This window comes from Lontra canadensis, unplaced genomic scaffold (assembly GCF_010015895.1).
Source record: "Lontra canadensis isolate GAN:19392208 unplaced genomic scaffold, GSC_riverotter_1.0 scaffold176, whole genome shotgun sequence".
NCBI lineage: Eukaryota > Metazoa > Chordata > Mammalia > Carnivora > Mustelidae > Lontra > Lontra canadensis.
Window position 1 is genome coordinate 1,889,284 of NW_022631170.1, and position 18,532 is coordinate 1,907,815.

Sequence of the window (18,532 nt, forward strand, 5' to 3'; positions counted from 1 at the left end):
TTCTTCAGTATATCAAACTGCATTTAAAGGATAAATGGATGGTCATATTTACAAAGACACCTCCAAATGAATTTAAGTCATAAGCATTAATAATGTAAAATACATGTTTATTTATAAAATATACCTTTTCTAAAAATGGATAGAAGTTCATGGTAACTATATGTTGGCTAGTTGAATTTAAAGAAAAAAAAAAAAAAGGTTTGGACAATTAAAAAAAAAAAAGAGTGTAAATCCAAATTTAAATCTCCATAGTGTAATTGTCATGAAATAGCTGTTGTTAACAATTTACTTAACTATATAAATAAACTTCCCTTGGATATAACATAACTAGATATAAACTGAAGAACTTTTTCACTTTGGATATATACTTATAAAGAAGCAACACTGACTTCTAACTGACAATTCTAAAGTTAAAAAAATAAATAAAAAATATTTTTTAACTATATGCCTCTTACTTAGCATTAAGTATAATTTCACTTGTAGTGGAATACATCCAATTTTGTATAAGAGCAGAAAGCATCAATGATTTATACATGTTTTAATTCATTTGAAAATTACTGAACCAAGAATAAAACTTTAAAACTAATGTTGATTTTCCTATAATCTTTCAAGAGACAGAAAGAGGAAAAGCAAAACTATAGATACATTATGCTACAAATAACTCTTAAGTAATATTAAAGTTTCATGGAGTAATTTCTGTAATTATTTCCTCTTACATCCAAGAATATTACAAGTTAATTTAGAAAAATAATTTCCTCTTTGGTTCTATCATGAATTACCTGATTAATGATTATTTCTAATATTGTGTTACTCCTTCAATCCTATAACATGCGCTTTACTTTCTAGTTTTTTCTTTAGATAATACTTGTTTAACATTGACTATATGACTATAACATTGACTATATAAATCACTCACATGCCCTCCAACATTTTTGTGATCTCATTAGGAACCATCTGTTCAGGTAATTCTATGGCTACATCCAGTTTATACCCTAAGATGGCATATTATGTTTCCTTAACAATAATTCAATTAATAGTTAACATTATTTGCACTAATATGTGTACTTTGAACTTAGTATTTGAACAAATAGTTAACACTATAAAATATCTTTCTTGATCTTAATGAGCATAATTTCCTTCTTCCTCACACAAGAATTTAAATTACACAAAAGCTAAGACTTTGTTTAATTCATCATTGTATCCGAAGTTCTTGGAAGGGTATTGGCACTACTATATATGTAAAAGGATTTTACTAAATGAATGATTTCAATGGATCTTAAAATGGCTAAGGTCTTAAAACATGCATTAGATCATGTTAATTGAATATTAGATTTTCATTTTCTCATCAATGATTTCCTTCATTATATTTGTCATTTCAGATACCTTTCTGGAACATCAGATCATGGAAAACAGGAATAATGTTACTGAGTTTATTTTTTTGGGTCTTTCTAAGAATAAGAAAGTCCAAATTCTCTGCTTTCTATTTTTCTTACTCTGTTACCTGGCTATCTGGTTGGGGAATTTGATTATTATGACTTCCATCACATGCAGTCAGCTAATTAATCAGCCCATGTATTTCTTCCTTAATTACCTTGCCCTCTCGGACCTCCTTTACACCTCCACTGTGACACCCAAACTCATGACAGACTTACTGACAGAGAAGAAGGTCATTTCCTATAAAAACTGCATGACACAGCTGTTTACCACACGCTTCTTTGGAGGAGTCGAGGTCTTCATCATTACAGGAATGGCCTATGACCGCTATGTGGCCATCTGCAAGCCACTCCATTATGCCATCCTGATGAACAGGCAAAAGTGTAATTCAATTCTCAGGGCATCCTGTGCAGGGGGCTTTCTGCATTCCCTTGGATTGTTTCTTCTTACTTACAATTTTTTTACCATTCTGTGGCCCCAATGAAATAGATCATTATTTTTGCGATGTATACCCTTTGTTGAAACTGGCCTGCACTGATACACACAAAATCGGTTTCTTAGTCATTGCCAATTCAGGCCTGATGGGAATAGTGATCTTCGTGGTTTTGATGGCCTCCTACTTTATGATATTATATAATGTGAGAGCATATTCTGCCGAGAACCGCCACAAAGCACTTTCTACTTGCAGCTCCCACATCACGGTTGTGATCCTATTTTTTGCACCTGTCATCTTTGTTTACATTAGACCTGCCACAACTTTACCAGAAGATAAAGTGTTTACACTCTTCTACACAATCATTGTCCCCATGCTCAATCCTCTTATCTACACACTTAGAAACACAGAAATGAAAAATGCCATAAAGAAAGTTTGGTGCACTGTAAGGTTTTGGAAAGGGAATCCAATGACTTGAAGGCTATTCTTTGGATGTGTATGGGGGTCATCTTATCACACATTCCCTTTTTTTGATTCCTTGCTGGTGGAAAAATTAGTCAGAATATGTAAAGGCCAACCCTTAAACATCAATGTCCAATCAGTGGGTTCCCCCTTCATATTTCTTTGCTGGTGGGCTTCGCTTGTTTTCATCCTTCACTAAGGTTTAAGTTCCATGAAAGTAGGCGTCATGTCATAGTTTCTTTACTGCTAATTCCCTAGTAGCCAGAAAAGTGTATAGCACATATTTGATGCTCAAATAAATATTTATTGAATGAATCTATAAATATCTTGTCACATAGCTCGGTTTCTCATTCCTGAGAACACGAACTTCATGAAGGAATCACCTTCATGGTTTAATGATTCACTTGGACATTAGACACCACCATTGTCCTGATAAGTATCCTTCTTCACATATTTCTCTATTTCTATATATTTTGGCTCCATAGAGCCAAGAAGGGATTCCACTCTGGATCCAATCAGACAAGACATCTCAAAAAGTGTATGGATAGCAAAGATGAGTAGGCTGAAATCATGCTGTTTTAACTGGTTTGGCATTCAATATATATAATCAAGGAGTAAACCACAGCTACCTGTCCGTGGAAAGTTAAAAAATATAACCTTCAAAATTAAGGATTTTTTTCAAAGTAAAAGATTTTTTATTTACTATCTAATTTCTATTTTAAAATAATCTGAAAATAATACCTGACATGAACTATAGAACAGATTTTTGGGGGTAGATAGATGATGATGATGATAGATAATAGATAGATAATAGAAAGAGAGATAGATGAGAGAGTGAGTACATAAGAGGAGGGGGAGAGGGAATGGGACATGTAAGTAGCTCTCTGATGGAATTTAATGGAAAGAAGTACATCTTTAGAGAAGTTGGATTCACTCACCCAACTGTGGGTTTGGATGGATTTTTTTGTTTGTTTTAAAGCAGACATTTCTCAGTTGTATCTAGTCTGAAAAGCTCATCTGACTCCATCTTCTACTCTTTCTTTTATATATGTTACTATCAAGAGTGAAATCTTTGATCTGTTTTTTTAACTGTATTTTATTTTTCCAGTGTTCCAAGATTCATTGTTTATGCATCACACCCAGTGCTCCATGCAGTATGTGCCCTCTTTAATACCCACCATCAGGCTCAAAGACGTCTTTCTTGCTGGAAAGCTTGAAAAAACAAAACAAAATGAAACAAACAAACAAACAAAAAAAAACCTTTGACATTTGTTATCAGTTTATATAAAAATTCTCTTTCTTTACAGAACTACTTAACTCCCCTTGTAGGTTCTGGTTTGATATTTAGAGACATTAATCTCTGAATTTCAGTTTACTCATCTGTAAAATAAAGCAGATAATTAGATCATTAACTCAAAATTATAGTTTCGGAGTTTGCTTTTTTTTTTTTTTAAGAAAAAAATCCTTACAAATACCTTGAATTGATTGAAATCATGTTTTATTATAAAGTTATTTAAACATGTATGAAATAAAATCTTTAAAAAAAAAATGGGACACCTGGGTGGCTCAGTCAGTTAAGCATCTACCTCAGCTCAGATCACAATCCCAGAGTCCTGGGATTGAGTCCCACATTGGGGTTCCTTGCTCAGCAGGGAGTCTGCTTCTTCCTCTGTCTGCCACTCCTCCTGTTTGTGCTCTCTCTCTCTGTCAAATAAATAAAATCTTTAAAAAAAAATAAACACGAATTGATATAAGTCACAAAAATTTTATGCTTACCATTCTAAACTAAAAATGTCAAGTATAAAATGAAATATTTATGTTAAAATTTTAATTTGAATGTTTCACAGAAATTAATGTACAGATGCTAAGCATGATAACAAAAATAAAAATTTATCCTGAGCAGTTTCCTTTCCTAGAACAATACCCATTTCCTTTAATTTTTTTTTTCATTTCCTTTTATTTTTACAATTACCTTATGAGGTAGTTTCTATTACCTGCAATGTACAGAGGGAGAAAAAGAGGAGGAAAGTGTATTTACCTTTCCAGGATCCCTCAAGTAGGAAGATTTTTTTCATCTACCTGCTTAATTATCAGCTGTTATCAACATCATGATTTTTTTGAGCATTAGGAGAAATCATTTGAATCTTAATTGTCATCTCTATTATTAGTTTATTTTGCAATACCAGTTATATATAATCAAAATCATTTCATTAGGCAATAAATTTAAGAGTTTAACCCAAAATCAAGTTTTAAAAATAAAGCATTTGTTAATTTTCTCACTGTTTCAAGAGTTACCTTTAGGGACACCTGGGTGGCTCAGTGGGTTAAAGCCTCTGCCTTCGGCTCAGGTCATGATCCCAGAGTCCTGGGATCCAGCCCGGCAATTGACAATCGGGCTCTACGCTCAGCAGAGAGCCTGCTTCCCTTGCTCTCTCTCTCCCTGCCTCTCTGCCTACTAGTGATCTCTCTCTCTCTGTCAAATAAATAAATAAAATCTTAAAAAAAAAAGTTACTTTTAATGAACTGGTGTGAACTGACAATAATGATTACACTAAAGATTCAGTTAGGTTATCAGCTGCTCTAGTAACAATTCTCTTGAATTTTTAATACATTTATGAACATGCCCCTTATAAAGACAATTCTCCAATCATAGTTTCTATTTGAACTTCTTTAAAACTTTTCTTTACACACTGTGCCATGACCTTTTTCTGCTGCTCCATTTACATATTCCTTCACATATTGGGTCTAGGTTCATTTCCCCCCATAACCTGTGCAATATAACACCTTGTTCTATTCCATCATATTCATTTCATGACGTCCAATGAGCCCACTGTCACTGACTTTACCTATTTGAAAAACTTTTTCAATTCTACAGGCATCTATAGATACCCAGATGTACAGATACATAGACATTCTCTAGAAATTGGAAATTTATAGTTTTCATTTTGATGGCAATGGAAAAAATAAATTTAAACATATTTTAGGGCAATTAGTTTCAATACTGGCACTTCCATTTTCTCTTTACAATTGCATTGGCTAAAAGTATAATAAATGGAGATCCTGTAATTTAATTGCCACTAACCTTTTTACTAGGGCATCCACGCTTCTCAGACATTTAAGAGTAACCAAACTTCCTACTCTTCAGACACCGTATCATTTTAAGTCTGTTGTGTCAGCACAATTGTCAGTAGACCTCATTTTACACTCAGACAAGGTTCGGTTTGGAGAATGAATTATATGGATATCCTATTTATTACCAATATAACTTTTTCATTACTATTTTATAGCAAATATTTCTATAATTTTTGAAATGCTGTGATTTTGAAATGACTATGTAAGTTATTTTAGAAAAACCCTTCTCACTTTTATAAAGCCATTATTTCATACAGTATTTTTTTTTTTTTTTTTTTTTTTAAAGATTTCATTTATTTATTTGATAGAGAGATCACAAGCAGGCAGAGAGGCAGGCAGAGAGAGAGGAGGAAGCAGGCTCCCTGCTGAGCAGAGAGCCCGATGCGGGGCTCGATCCCAGGACTCCGAGATCATGACCTGAGCTGAAGGCAGCGGCTTAACCCACTGAGCCACCCAGGCGCCCCTCATACAGTATTTTTTAATGCTAAGACTTTATTTAAATAAGTTTTGCTTTTTAAATTGTTGCAGTGAATATGGAAACTCATGAACTGAGTGAAAAACATGAATCTGAGTTTCTGACGCTCCTTTCTGGAAGAAAGCACCACGGCCACTCTATGCCTGGGATGATTAACACTATTGCAGTTATGTACATATGAAGATTCATTCGTGAATCTGAAGCATAGGGAGATTAAGGGGGGGGACCTCTAGTTAGTAACTTAAAAGTAAAATCCAAAGGAAAAAATGTATCAAAAGAAACATAACAGAACTTCAACAAGAAAATGATAACTCAGATTACTAGGGAGAAATGTGAGTAAGAAACAAATCAATAAATAAAGAAGAAAATACTTCAAGATAAATTATCATATTAATGCAGTGACACCAATTGCTATGCTTATTTTTCTTACAGCAAAGTTCATGGTTTTTCAAGTACAGTAACTATCATTTAAGTAGGCTATATAATGATTTGCCTTTCACTCAAACACAGTTTCTGGCACCACACTTTCCTCAAGGTATTCTTCATCTCTGTGTTTCTGAATGTGTAGATCAGAGGGTTGAACATGGGCGCAATGATGGTGTAAAAAAGAGCAAACACTTTGTCTTCCGGAAAAGTCATAGCCGGTCGAATGTAAATGAAGAGAACGGGCACAAAGAACAGAAACACGACTGTGACGTGGGAAGTGCAGGTGGAAAGAGCTTTGGAGCGGCTCTCTGCAGGGTAAGCCCTAAGAGTGTATAGTATCAGTAAGTAAGACAGCACCAAGACCACAAATGTCACCAAACCCATCATGCCTGAATTGGCAAGCACGAGGATCCCAACTCTATAGGTATCTGTGCAGGCCAGTTTCAGCAAAGGGTACACATCACAAAAGTAGTGATCTATTTCATTGGGGCCACAGAAAGGTAAATTGATGGTAAGGAGACATTGGACGAAAGAATGCAGAAATGCTCCAGTACAGCTAGCAATGACGATGGCATAACACCTCCGCCTGTTCATGATGGCGGCATAGTGCAGGGGCTTGCAGATGGCTACGTAGCGGTCATAGGCCATCCCTGTGAGGATGAAGACTTCAATCCCCTCAAAGAAGTGCATGACAAAAAGCTGTGTCATATAGCTGGTGTAAGAAATCATGTTACTTTCTGCCAGCAAGTCGGTAACTAGCTTGGGTGCCACTGTTGAGGTATAACACAGATCTGAGAGGGCAAGTTTATTGAGGAAGAAATACATGGGTTGGTCAATGAGCTGACTGCATGTTATCGAAATCATTATGAGCAAGTTTCCCATCCAAATACCTATGTAACAAAATAAGAAGAGTAGAAAGCACAAGTGTCTAATCTTCTTATTCTGGGAAAGTCCCAAAAGAACAAATTCAGTGATGTTGTTAATATTTTCCATGGTCTAATGCAGTTAAGTCTCAAAGGTTTGCCGGAGTGGGGGGAAAAAATGACAAGTCAGTGTGAGAAATACTGAACAAAGTATAGTGTGAATTAGAGAGAGTGTTGTAAAAATAAATTCATTTATTTAATTGGCTTCCTATGGTATATTTTAATTCTAAGCTTTGTATGGACAAATTACCATACAGTATAACATATCAGGCTATTTTGTAGAGTGAAACAGAATACTATTAATAGTCATACTTCCTCAGGATCCTAAACAAAGATGTGCAGTCATCTTATGTAGGCGTTGCAAAGGAGAGCTTAGGGAGGAGGCACTTATTTTCCTGGAGTAGTTCATCTGCTTGATAGGTTGAAATAGCCAGACTTGGGCGCCTGGGTGGCTCAGTCTTTAAGCATCTGCCTTTGGCTCAAGTCATGATCCCATGGTCCTGAGATCAAGTCCTGCATCCGACTCCCTGCTCAGTGGGAAGCCTACTTCTCTCTATCCCACTCCCCCTTGCTTGTGTTCCCTCTCTTGCTATCTCGCTCTCTGTCAAAAAAAAAAAAAAAAAAATAGCCAGACTTAAATCCTGGTAAGTGAGAGGAACTGTGAAATTGCAAGGTACCATCTTGTGTTTATTTAACATTCCATTTTTTGTTGTTGTTGAATCACTAAATTCTATACCTGAAACTAATATTACACTATATATTAACTATCTAGAATTAAAAAAAAACTTGGAAAAATAGATAAATAAAATTCAATTTTATGGTGGAATTTGCATTTTTAAAATATTGCATAAAAATCTTATTGTCTTCATTATTGAATTGTTTACACACAAGGTGAGTAACCCATTTATCCCACTCTAGTCCTGACCCCTGCTTGAAACCACTTAATATTTACCAACATTAAAGAGGGCAATAATGAAAATATGATAGCAGCTCAAGCTTAAGTGTCCGTGACATTTCTATTGACTTAAATAGATGTATGAGATTAATTAATTTAATTAATTAAATACTTAATATTGAGAGTTAAAGACTTTCTGCAGGACTAAGCTAGAGCAATACATAAAGTGACAAATGGCACATACTTGAGACACATTGGATTTCAATCACTGCTTTTTAAATAAATAAAAAAATACAAGTAGCAAAATTTCATTAATTAACAAGCAGGATAGTTTGGAACTCTTTTTGTCTCTTGCTCTTTCTCTCATGTTAACTAGATCCCATATTGGCAAGATAGGCAAATATTTCAATGACTTCCCTTATTTCCCTCAGCTGAATATTCTTCTTAGTAATTCTCCAAAGTATCATCAGACACCAAAGAATTCATAATCATGCTATTTAAATTAGAACATTTCCAAACCTTCACATTATTTACAATGTCTCCTTTGTTAATATTAAAGTTACTGAATTTGAGATTTATAAGATCCTGATTTCATGTCTGTGTGATTTAACGAGAGACCTTTTCAGAAGCTACAAGGACTAATTCCGCTGTTAAGGATGGCACGTATTGCATGGAGCACTGGGTATGGTGTGTAAACAATGAACCTTGGAACACTGAAAAAATAAAATAAAATCAAGATGTTAAAAAAATAAAATTCTAGCACAAGGCAAATTCATGCGCTATAACTATAGTCGGGTTCCTTTACTTCCTCCCAGTCCCTTCTTTCCCTATTCTGGTAACTAAAATAACACTTACCTTGATAAGCACTGAAAAATATTGAATAAATAAATTTAAAAAGCTACCCCTTTTTGTCTACCTCCAGGAAGACTTCTTTTTGGCTCTTTAAACCTATGGAAATCTTTCTCATTTAAACCTCCCTGAAATACGTCCATTTATTTCATTATTACCATTTAAATTTGAGCACCTAGGAAATTAGTTTTCATTTAATTGGTTCAAGGCAGCTCATCAGACAGTGGTTACGCCTTATATTCTTCTTTCCCTTAATGATTTGGTATTATAGTAAGTAGATAAACTTTGTATTCACACAAAAGACCAGGATAGTGATGGGGCCATATAGTCTGGAGTAAGGTAATTAATTTGTCTGACAATCACTTTCTTCTATTTTAACATGGGCATTCCTAACATTGATATTCCATAGTTGTATGTGTCAAATAATATGGTGCAAAGTGTACAATAGGTCTTTTTCACATTGTTTTTCCTCATATCATTATGTGTAAATTAGGTACCCCATATATAAAATAGAAAATAAGCAAAAGTACACTAAAATGTTAATAAATAAAAATGCAGGCTATTAAATTTATATCAAATAGGCTGCTATTATCAGCAGTCTTGCACAGACATAAGAGAAATAATGATAATATCTAATGCTATTTAGTGCTCACCATCCTCTGCAGACAGTTCTAAATCTTCTATATGTATTAAACTGTGAATCCTAAAAGGCCCAATGATTCTTTTATTATCTCTATTTTGCAAAAAGGAAACCAAGTCTCTTTACAATTTGGATAAAACACTGATGTTCTAAACACTAATTTTAGGCATATTTTAATTATTTTTTATTACCTGATACTGATAAATTTGGTTGGCAAGTCCAGATTATTCTTAGAATTATTCTAGGGGCATATTACCTTTTTTTGTTTTTTCTTTCTGTAAACAAGTGGCCTCTCCCCAAGTCAAGGTCCAGCTAAATCTTTGCCGACAGCTTCAGAGTTTTCTCCCAGCACCGGTACCCAGGCTTGACTGAATTAATTCTATTTCCTTTCTGTCTTATTGTTTACCCTTTTATCCTTCTTCCTTATCAGATTTGCCCCACACTGATGTGCAGGATCCTCTGGTTGATGTTTTCCAAATCACAACACATCATACTCTTAATTAATTATTCACTGTACTTACAGGGTAGCAAAGAAAGTAGAGAACGAATGTGTCTCTAGTGCATTCCTTTCATTATATTTAATTTGTACCTCTTTCCTCTTTATTTTTCTTTCTCCTGCTTAAAATTCAAGTTGCTCACTTGATTTATCTACCAATTCTTTTTCAGATACACCCCGTATAGGCCATGAATAATAATACTATTTCCTTCGTGAATTTCCCAAAATCATGCCAAAAAAGGGTCTACTTCACTTTGACATCTGCTGAGGGACATAATATTAATCAGTCATTGAATTGTACTAATGTAATGGAAAGTTATGTTATAAAATATTTGCAAAATTTGAAGAAGGAAATGCACCTATAAAATCAATATACTTATAGATAAAAATTTAATTTATATATATATGTATATATATATATAAGCTTTTTAAAATTTGAAAGTCATGTTTGTTTACTATATGTTGGTTGGATTTTTACTTACCAGGTGATTATCTCATTAGATAAATTTTCTTATCTCTGAGTAAAAGGTGGAATCTGATGTTTTCAATACAGTCAAAATAAATGATTAATTTTGCTGCTGATGATTAATGAATTTCACCATGAACGTAGCACATGTAAGTCCTGGTTCTGGGACTTCCCTATTTCCCTTACAAAGAGAAGCATTCTCTCCTGATTTTTGAAGCTAAAGGGAAATAAAATCATCATTGGAATTTATTTTGAAAAATGCTTTTGTTTGTTTTCTATCCCAAAGTTGTGTAGTCATTGGTTTTAGTGTTGGAAATATATACAAGTTTTCTGTTTAATTTCCAAGTGTCATTTAAAGTAGATTACCTGCGAGAATATAACCCCAAACCTCCCTCTCACTCTTTCTATGGGATGAGACATTTCCCAAAAGAAAAGTTGGCCAATGTACAGCTGAACAAGGCTTAGTTTCTTTCCAGTCCTTAAAAAAAATAGCTGTGCCATAGTTAATAACTTTTTTGTACCTGAGGAGTTGGAGCACAAACTAAGAGTTCACTTCTCTTCATTATAATAGGCCATAAATCATGTGCTTCCTGTTGAAATAGATTCTGAGGGACAGTAGGGAACAATGTCTCAGCAGAGGTTAAACTAGAAAATGCCAAAGATACTTAAGGCCCCGTTTTGAAGTCTGCTTTAGCACAGAATACATTAATTGAACAGTGTCTGGAAAACTTCTGTGTGTGACTTCATACCCCAATGGTCCTACTTCTTCCTCCAGCTCCCACATTGGTAACTGGTTTCACAGACTTAATGCTGAGAGCTGGTGTAAATTTATACACTTCCTCCTACAAACACCACAATGAGGATTTTGTTCAAAAAAATGAAGAAAGGGGCGCCTGGGTGGCTCACTGGGTTAAAGCCGCTGCCTTCAGCTCAGGTCATGATCCCACGGTCCTGGAGTTGAGCCCTGCATTGGGCTCTCTGCTCAGCAGGGAGCCTGCTTCCTCCTCTCTCTCTGCCTGCCTCTCTGCCTACTTGTGATCTCTCTGTCAAATAAATAAATAAAAATCTTTTAAAAAATGAAGAAAATGTTCCCCTAAAAGAAATAAGATGTTTTTGTCATCCAGGCAATCCAATTCCAAAGAGATATACAGTGGAAAAACATGGTTAAAATAGCTAGAAAGGGGCATAAAACTGAGTGAAGCTTGCATAGCACATGATAATACCATTGACTCTTGAACAGCATGGGCCTGAACTGTGAGTTGTGTTACATATGGAGTTTTTTCAATAATTACAGTACAGTACTATATTTTATCTTATGAGTTTCCTACTAATTAGTTTATTTTCTTATAAAAATACAGTATATGACTCATATATCATGTACAACATACAATGTGTTAATCAACCGTTCATGTTATTTGTAAGGCTTCCAGTCTACAGTAGATGATTAGTAGTTAAGTTTGGGGCAGGGCTCAAAAGTTATACATGCCCCTAATTCCCACATTGTTCAAGGGTCAACTGTAGATTATGAAAGGTACAACTGAGAGACTTTCTGATATGGTTGAACAATATGAACAAAGACTTGAGGCAGACTGAGAATGTCTAAAAATGATGCATTGGTTATGATCAGGACTAGATAAGGAGAGTATGCTGACTCATTTGGGAGAGAAGTGAGGAATTTGGTTGTTATGAGGGCAAATAACATTGAAAACCATAGAGCTGGTTATTCCTCTCTGTAGGGGAAAAAAAAACTTGTTAAGTGGAAAAACATATAAGTTAGTAATTTGAGAGAAAACTCTTATAATGCTTGTCTATGAAAATGTTGACCTTGTGTTTGAAAGAACATTTTTCCTATTTTCCACACAAAAATTTTACTGATTTTCCACAAACAACATTGATGTGTTGGGATTTCCAATGACTGTGGGGTTTGAATGGTACGTGGGCAACACACAGTTATAAGGACTGTAAAGTGGCCTGCCTTCTGTTGGTGGTGTCAGTAGGCTAACATAAAGGATAAGGTAGTTACTACTTGGTCTACACAACTTCAGGCAGACCATCAAGATGAGAGCTTTTTTGTTGCAGTTTGGTCTCCAGAAGCCAAAATACAGACCCTGATAAAATGAAGTCATGGGTTTGATCATAGGCAAAGGAGGGCTGTAAAGGGAACAGAAAATGCAGCCTCTGTGGTCTGTTATTTCAACAACAGAACCACAAAAAGAAAAAAAAAATGAAACAAATCCAAGATGATGAGGTTTGGGGTTGAATCTGAGAATTTTGAGAAGCCAAGTGCCCTGAAGCCTCTGCACAAACAGAATCCCCTTCCCCCATATTTCTAGAGGAGAACAGATTCTCATGACCTGGGGATGATATAATAACATCACCTGAGTTATTTCCTTGCAAAACCATGCTTATTTACTTAAGGTCTGATTGGCTCAAGAAATTTTGATAAAATTCCTATGAAATCATCTCCTTCCTCTCAGTCAACTCCTGTTGCTTTATAGGAAGTTGGCCAAAGAGGAAATATATGATTGTATCTGTTTATATTTAGTTCTTTCTGGCACCAACCGAAATAGAATGTTGTAGCATTAAAGCCCCAAATCCAAAAGCACTAAAAAAGATGGGGTTAAGAAAAATCTTAACAAATCCTCAACCAGTGCATTTGATTGTCTGCTTTGTACAGACCAACAGATAACTAGAGGCCTAGATCTATTCCAATTCATGACAGTTGCTAAAGGTTTTACTTGTGTTTAGGGACTTTGTGTGGGTAGAAAGTGTGACTATATGGGTAGACTCAGGGACAAAATGTAAGTCATATGAATGCACACTACATGTTGTACACTGTGGAGGAAATTCTCAGTGGTGGTAGATGAGATGATATGTTTCATGGATCTCAGCCATCCTCTTTTCCCAGCTACCCAAGTTCTAACTCATTGGTCTAGGGCTAAAGGAGCCATGGATGGGGCACCTGGGTGGCTCAGGAAGTTAAGTATCTGACTCTTGGTTTCAGCTGAGGTCATGATCTCAGGATTGTGATGTCAAACCTGGCATTTGGATCTACTGTCTGTGTGGAGTCTGCTTGAAAATCTCTTGCCCTCTCCCCCAATCCTCCCCTGCCTACTCTAAAATAAATTAATAAATAATCTTTAAAAAAATAAAACATAAATCAAGTGGTCAAGGTGGTTTAGGAAGTAATCCCTATGAAGGCTATTGCTAGGGCTGAACAATATGAAATTTACCTCTAAAATTTCATCTGGCTTCTGTGACTACTGAGTACCAAATGTTTGTAGTTATTATGACTGCAAGAGATAACCCTAAATTTTGTGCGTAAAACAACTAATTTACTGTGCATTTGGGCTCTGTGGATCAGAAATTTAGACATAGTGAGGATGGCTTGTCTATGCCACATGATGTCTGAGTTCTCAACTGAAAAAACACAAGGACCGGGAATGCCCACTAGCTAGCAACTGAAATTATCTGGGGTCATCTTGACTTACATGTGTGGCAGTTGCCACTGGTTGTGGGTCCAGACATCAGATGAACTTTTTGCCATAAAATTCTATATCTGGCCTCTGCATATGGTCCCTCCATATGGACCAGTTAGGAAATATTGCTGTGGCCATGATTGGTCACTTTCTGTCACTCCAACATTGAATCTCAACATATACACTCCTCAGGGAGTCCACTAACTCCTATGGTAGCAAGTTGATTACACTGGAAACCTTTCATCATGGAGGAAACCAAATTTGTCTTCACAGAAATAGACACTTATTCTGGATATAGATTTGTCTTTCCTGCTTATAATACTTGTACCAGCAGCACAAAGCATTAATTTATGGAATGCCTTATTCACCATCATACTATTTCACTTAGTATTGATTCTGATCCAGTAATGTATTTCTTCCAGTAAAGAAGCTTGGTAGTAGATATACACACTAAAATTCATTGATCCTACCACATACTCTGTTCTAGGCTGAATTGAGTTCCTGAAAATTCATATATTGAATACCTAGATCCAAGTAACTCAGAAGGTGACTATTTAGAGATAGGGCCATTAAAGGGGTAATTAAGTTAAAAGGAGGCCTTTAGAGTAGGCCCCAATCCAATGGGATAGGCATCCTTATAAGAGAAAATTTGGACACACAGATAAAACATCAGCAATTTGTGTTCACAGAGAAGACCATGTGAGGACATATGGAGAAGGCGGCCTTCAGTTAAGCCAAGGAGACAGACCTTTGAAGAAACTAAACCTGTCAGTTCTTTGACCATGGTCTTTCAGACCCCAGAAGTGACAGAAAATATATTTTTTGTTGTTTAAGCCACTCTACCTATGGTATTATTTTATGGTAGCCTTAGTGAACTCATTCATACCCCATTTATCTTAGGTAACTGATTAGATACAATGAAGAAATGGCTTACTGAACAGACCGCCAATCGAGAAATAGCACCCTGAAAAGCTTGAGTTATATTTTCAAGGTTGTGTTGACCAACAGATGAGTATATTTCTCCCATAGCCATCATAAAGAGTTATAGATCCTCTGGAATTGAAGGATGTATATGCAAGTACCTCCTTTATAATTATACTTAAGTCCTTTATAGTTCTGCTTCCTATACTAACAGTTTTCAGCTCATCTGGCTTTTAGGTTTTAGTTATAGATGTTATGGTTTCATGAGGGGCCACAACAATTATTTTATTGAACTGGAAATTAAAGTTGTCACCTGGACACCGTTTGGTGTCTTCATGCCTTTACTAAACCAAAAGATAAAAAAGGGCTGGAGGAATTGGTATTGATGATAAGATGATATCTTTTTGTTTGACATAATGGGACATGAATGATCACTATTTGGAACCCAGCCCATCTCTTAAAATTTCTATAACTAATAGTAAATGTTAATTAAAAAAAGAAAAAGAAAAAAAAAAAAAAAACCCGACAGGACCATTAAAGATTCAGAATGTCAAAAATGAAAATTTGGTACACATTAGTAGATAATGAACCTCAATAAGGTTAACCTTAAATCAAAGGGAAGAGTGAGTAGGCAGTGCAAGAAAGTAATGTATAAACATTACCTAAAATCTCATGACCAATTATAGAAACAAGGACCCTTTAGAAATGTAAAAGTATATTGAGTAATTTTATAGCCTGTTCTTAATTTTATATATTTTTCAGGAATGATTATAGCCTGAAGTAGAAGAGAAACTAAGATAAAATTAACTTTGTCCAAATGTTGAGGATATTATCCTTCCTCTCTGGAAGGGAAACAGTGAGACTAGGTTCAAATATCATATAGAAAAGTTTTATGAATGCTGAATAGCTCACATACCTATTACTCTCAGCTCAAAACCTACTTTATTTGCTCTCCTCTGAGATGCTGGAAATAAAATCTACCTATATTTCTTTTCTTTTTTTTTTTTTTAATTTCTTTTCAGCGTAACAGTATTCATTGTTTTTGCACCACTCCCAGTGCTCCATGCAATAGGTGTCCTCCTTAATACCTACCACCTGGCTCCCCCAACCTCCCACCACCCCCACCCCTTCCAAACCCTCAGGTTGTTTTTCAGAGTCCATAGCCTCTCATGGTTCACCTCCCCTTACTATTTCCCTCAACTTCCTTCTCTTCTCCATCTTCCCATGTCCTCCATGTTACTTGTTATGCTCCACAAATAAGTGAAAGCATATGATAATTGACTCTCTCTGCTTGACTTGTTTCACTCAGCATAATCTCTTCCAGTGCCATCCATGTTGCTACAAAAGTTGGGTATTTCTAATCATATGATTTCCTATCACTTCTATCAATTGGAGGGCACACTGTAGTGAAAATAGAAGTCAAGAGGAGGAGAAAGAAGACTTCATTACATGTTCAACATAAAGTATCAAATTGAAGATTAATTGAGACTAGTATTTGAGGAGATTAGAAACAAAATGAAATGAAAAAATAAGTGAAAATTGTCTAATCATCAATAATATTATAATAGCTGTTTATGGTGACAGATGATAATTAGACTTATTGTGAAGATAATTTCAAAGTGTATAAAATATTGAATTACTGTGATGTATACCTGAAGTGGACAGGATGCTGTATGTCAATAATAATTCAATAAAAAAGAAGAAAAAAACACCTTTAAAAATAATAAATTTATCCAGTCAGGAGAGTTCTGAGGAAATGCTAAAGATTCTGATCTCCAACCTGTGGTTGGCTTTCGCAGTCATGATGTCATTTCTTCTTAATTCTAAGACCCAAGATAGAACCCTAAAATGAAATTCTAGAATGCTCATAATACAAGTTACTTCCCTTCCCCAAACAAATGATGATACCACATTTTCTTCATGGCATTCTTCATCTCCATGTTTCTCAGTGTGTAGATCAGAGGGTTGAACATGGGGGCAATGATGGTGTAGAAAAGAGCAAACACTTTGTCTTCGGGGAAAGTTGTGGTGGGCCGAATGTAAATGAAGAGAACAGGCACAAAGAACAGAACCACAACTGTGACATGGGAACTGCAAGTGGAAAGAGCTTTGGAGCGGCTCTCTGCAGGGTAAGCCCTAAGGGTGTATAATATCAGAAAATAGGACACCATCAAAATCACAAAAGTCATCAGAGCTATCAGTCCTGAATTCACAACGACCAAGAGACCAATTCTGTATGTGTTTGTGCAGGCCAGCTTCAGTAAAGGATACACATCACAGAAGTAGTGATCTATCTCATTGGGGCCACAGAAGGGTAGGAAGATGGTGAGAAGGAACTGACTGGCCGAGTGGATTAAGGCCCCAGTACAACAGGCTGTGATGATTGTGTGACACTTCTCTCTGCTCATGATGACAGTGTAGTGCAGGGGTTTGCAGATGGCCACGTAGCGGTCATAGGCCATCCCTGTGAGGATGAAGATCTCCACCCCTCCAAGAAAGTGCAGGATAAAAAGCTGTGTCATGCAGTTACTGTAGGAAATGGTCTTCCTTTCTGCCAGTAAGTCAGCCATTAGTTTAGGTGTCACTGTTGAGGTGTAGCAAAGGTCAGAGAGTGAGAGGCAATTAAGGAAGAAATACATGGGTTGGTTCATTAGTGGACTGCACATGACAGAAATTATTATGAGCAAGTTTCCCACCCAAATAACAATGTAGCAAAATAAAAATAATACAAAGCAGAGGATTTCAATGTTCTTGTTTTGAGAGAGTCCCAAGAGAATAAACACAGTGACGTTATTCTTATTTTCCATGATCCAGTGCTGTAAAAATGCTTAACAATCCCCTGAAAAGACATAATGCACAAGTTAGTGCCGGACATGTACATGGAGAATATAGATGATGACCCTGACATCATAAAGCTCTAATTAATGGATATGAAAGCAGCATTTTAGAAAATAAAATCTGATATTTAATAAGTTTTTCTGATTAGTCTCATGATGATTTCTCATAAGTCAGTTTTTAGAACATTATGTTCAATCTTGACATGGTTTATGAATGAATTCAATCAATAAATTAAAAAAATAAAAATTATTATTAGTTGACAAATGTTTTTCAATTCTAAAGGACGTACAACAAAGTCCTCAGAAAGGACATTTTTCTGGGTCCTTACAAACACACATTTGTTAAAGAGGCAAGTATAAGTTATTAAAGTTACTGTTAAATGATATAGAAGGAAATGTTAAGCTTGACAGTGGTCACTAGGGGACTATATGCTTCCCCAAAATAGTTTCAGGTTGAGGTAGAAAATGAACCTAGAGATTTATATGATAGAAATATATTTACAAAGTGGAAGATAAAAAATCTCTGCAGGAGGCCTCTAAGTTGGTTTGAATAATTTTTGATTGCTTGTTTATCTCTATGTAGTGATTTAGGAAAGTAAGATGCTGACCTTTTTTTTAATCAAACATTTATTTTTATATAGGATATCAATACAAATCATATACT

The 18,532-nt window shown here is 35.4% G+C and overlaps 2 protein-coding genes across 2 annotated transcripts; both read right to left on the minus strand.

The window, feature by feature from the left end:
* Window positions 1–958: 958 nt before the first annotated feature.
* On the minus strand, window positions 959–7,355 carry LOC116860426 (olfactory receptor 4P4-like). The gene is made up of 2 exons (XM_032846481.1): window positions 6,457–7,355; window positions 959–974 (listed from the first exon to the last, which is right to left on the minus strand). The coding sequence occupies exons 1-2, from the start codon at window positions 7,353–7,355 to the stop codon at window positions 959–961; spliced, it is 915 nt and encodes a 304-aa protein (XP_032702372.1).
* Window positions 7,356–16,908: 9,553 nt separating this feature from the next.
* LOC116860515 (olfactory receptor 4P4-like) lies at window positions 16,909–17,838 on the minus strand. Its single transcript, XM_032846565.1, has one exon. It carries the CDS (start codon window positions 17,836–17,838, stop codon window positions 16,909–16,911), a length of 930 nt encoding a protein of 309 aa, XP_032702456.1.
* Window positions 17,839–18,532: the final 694 nt, after the last annotated feature.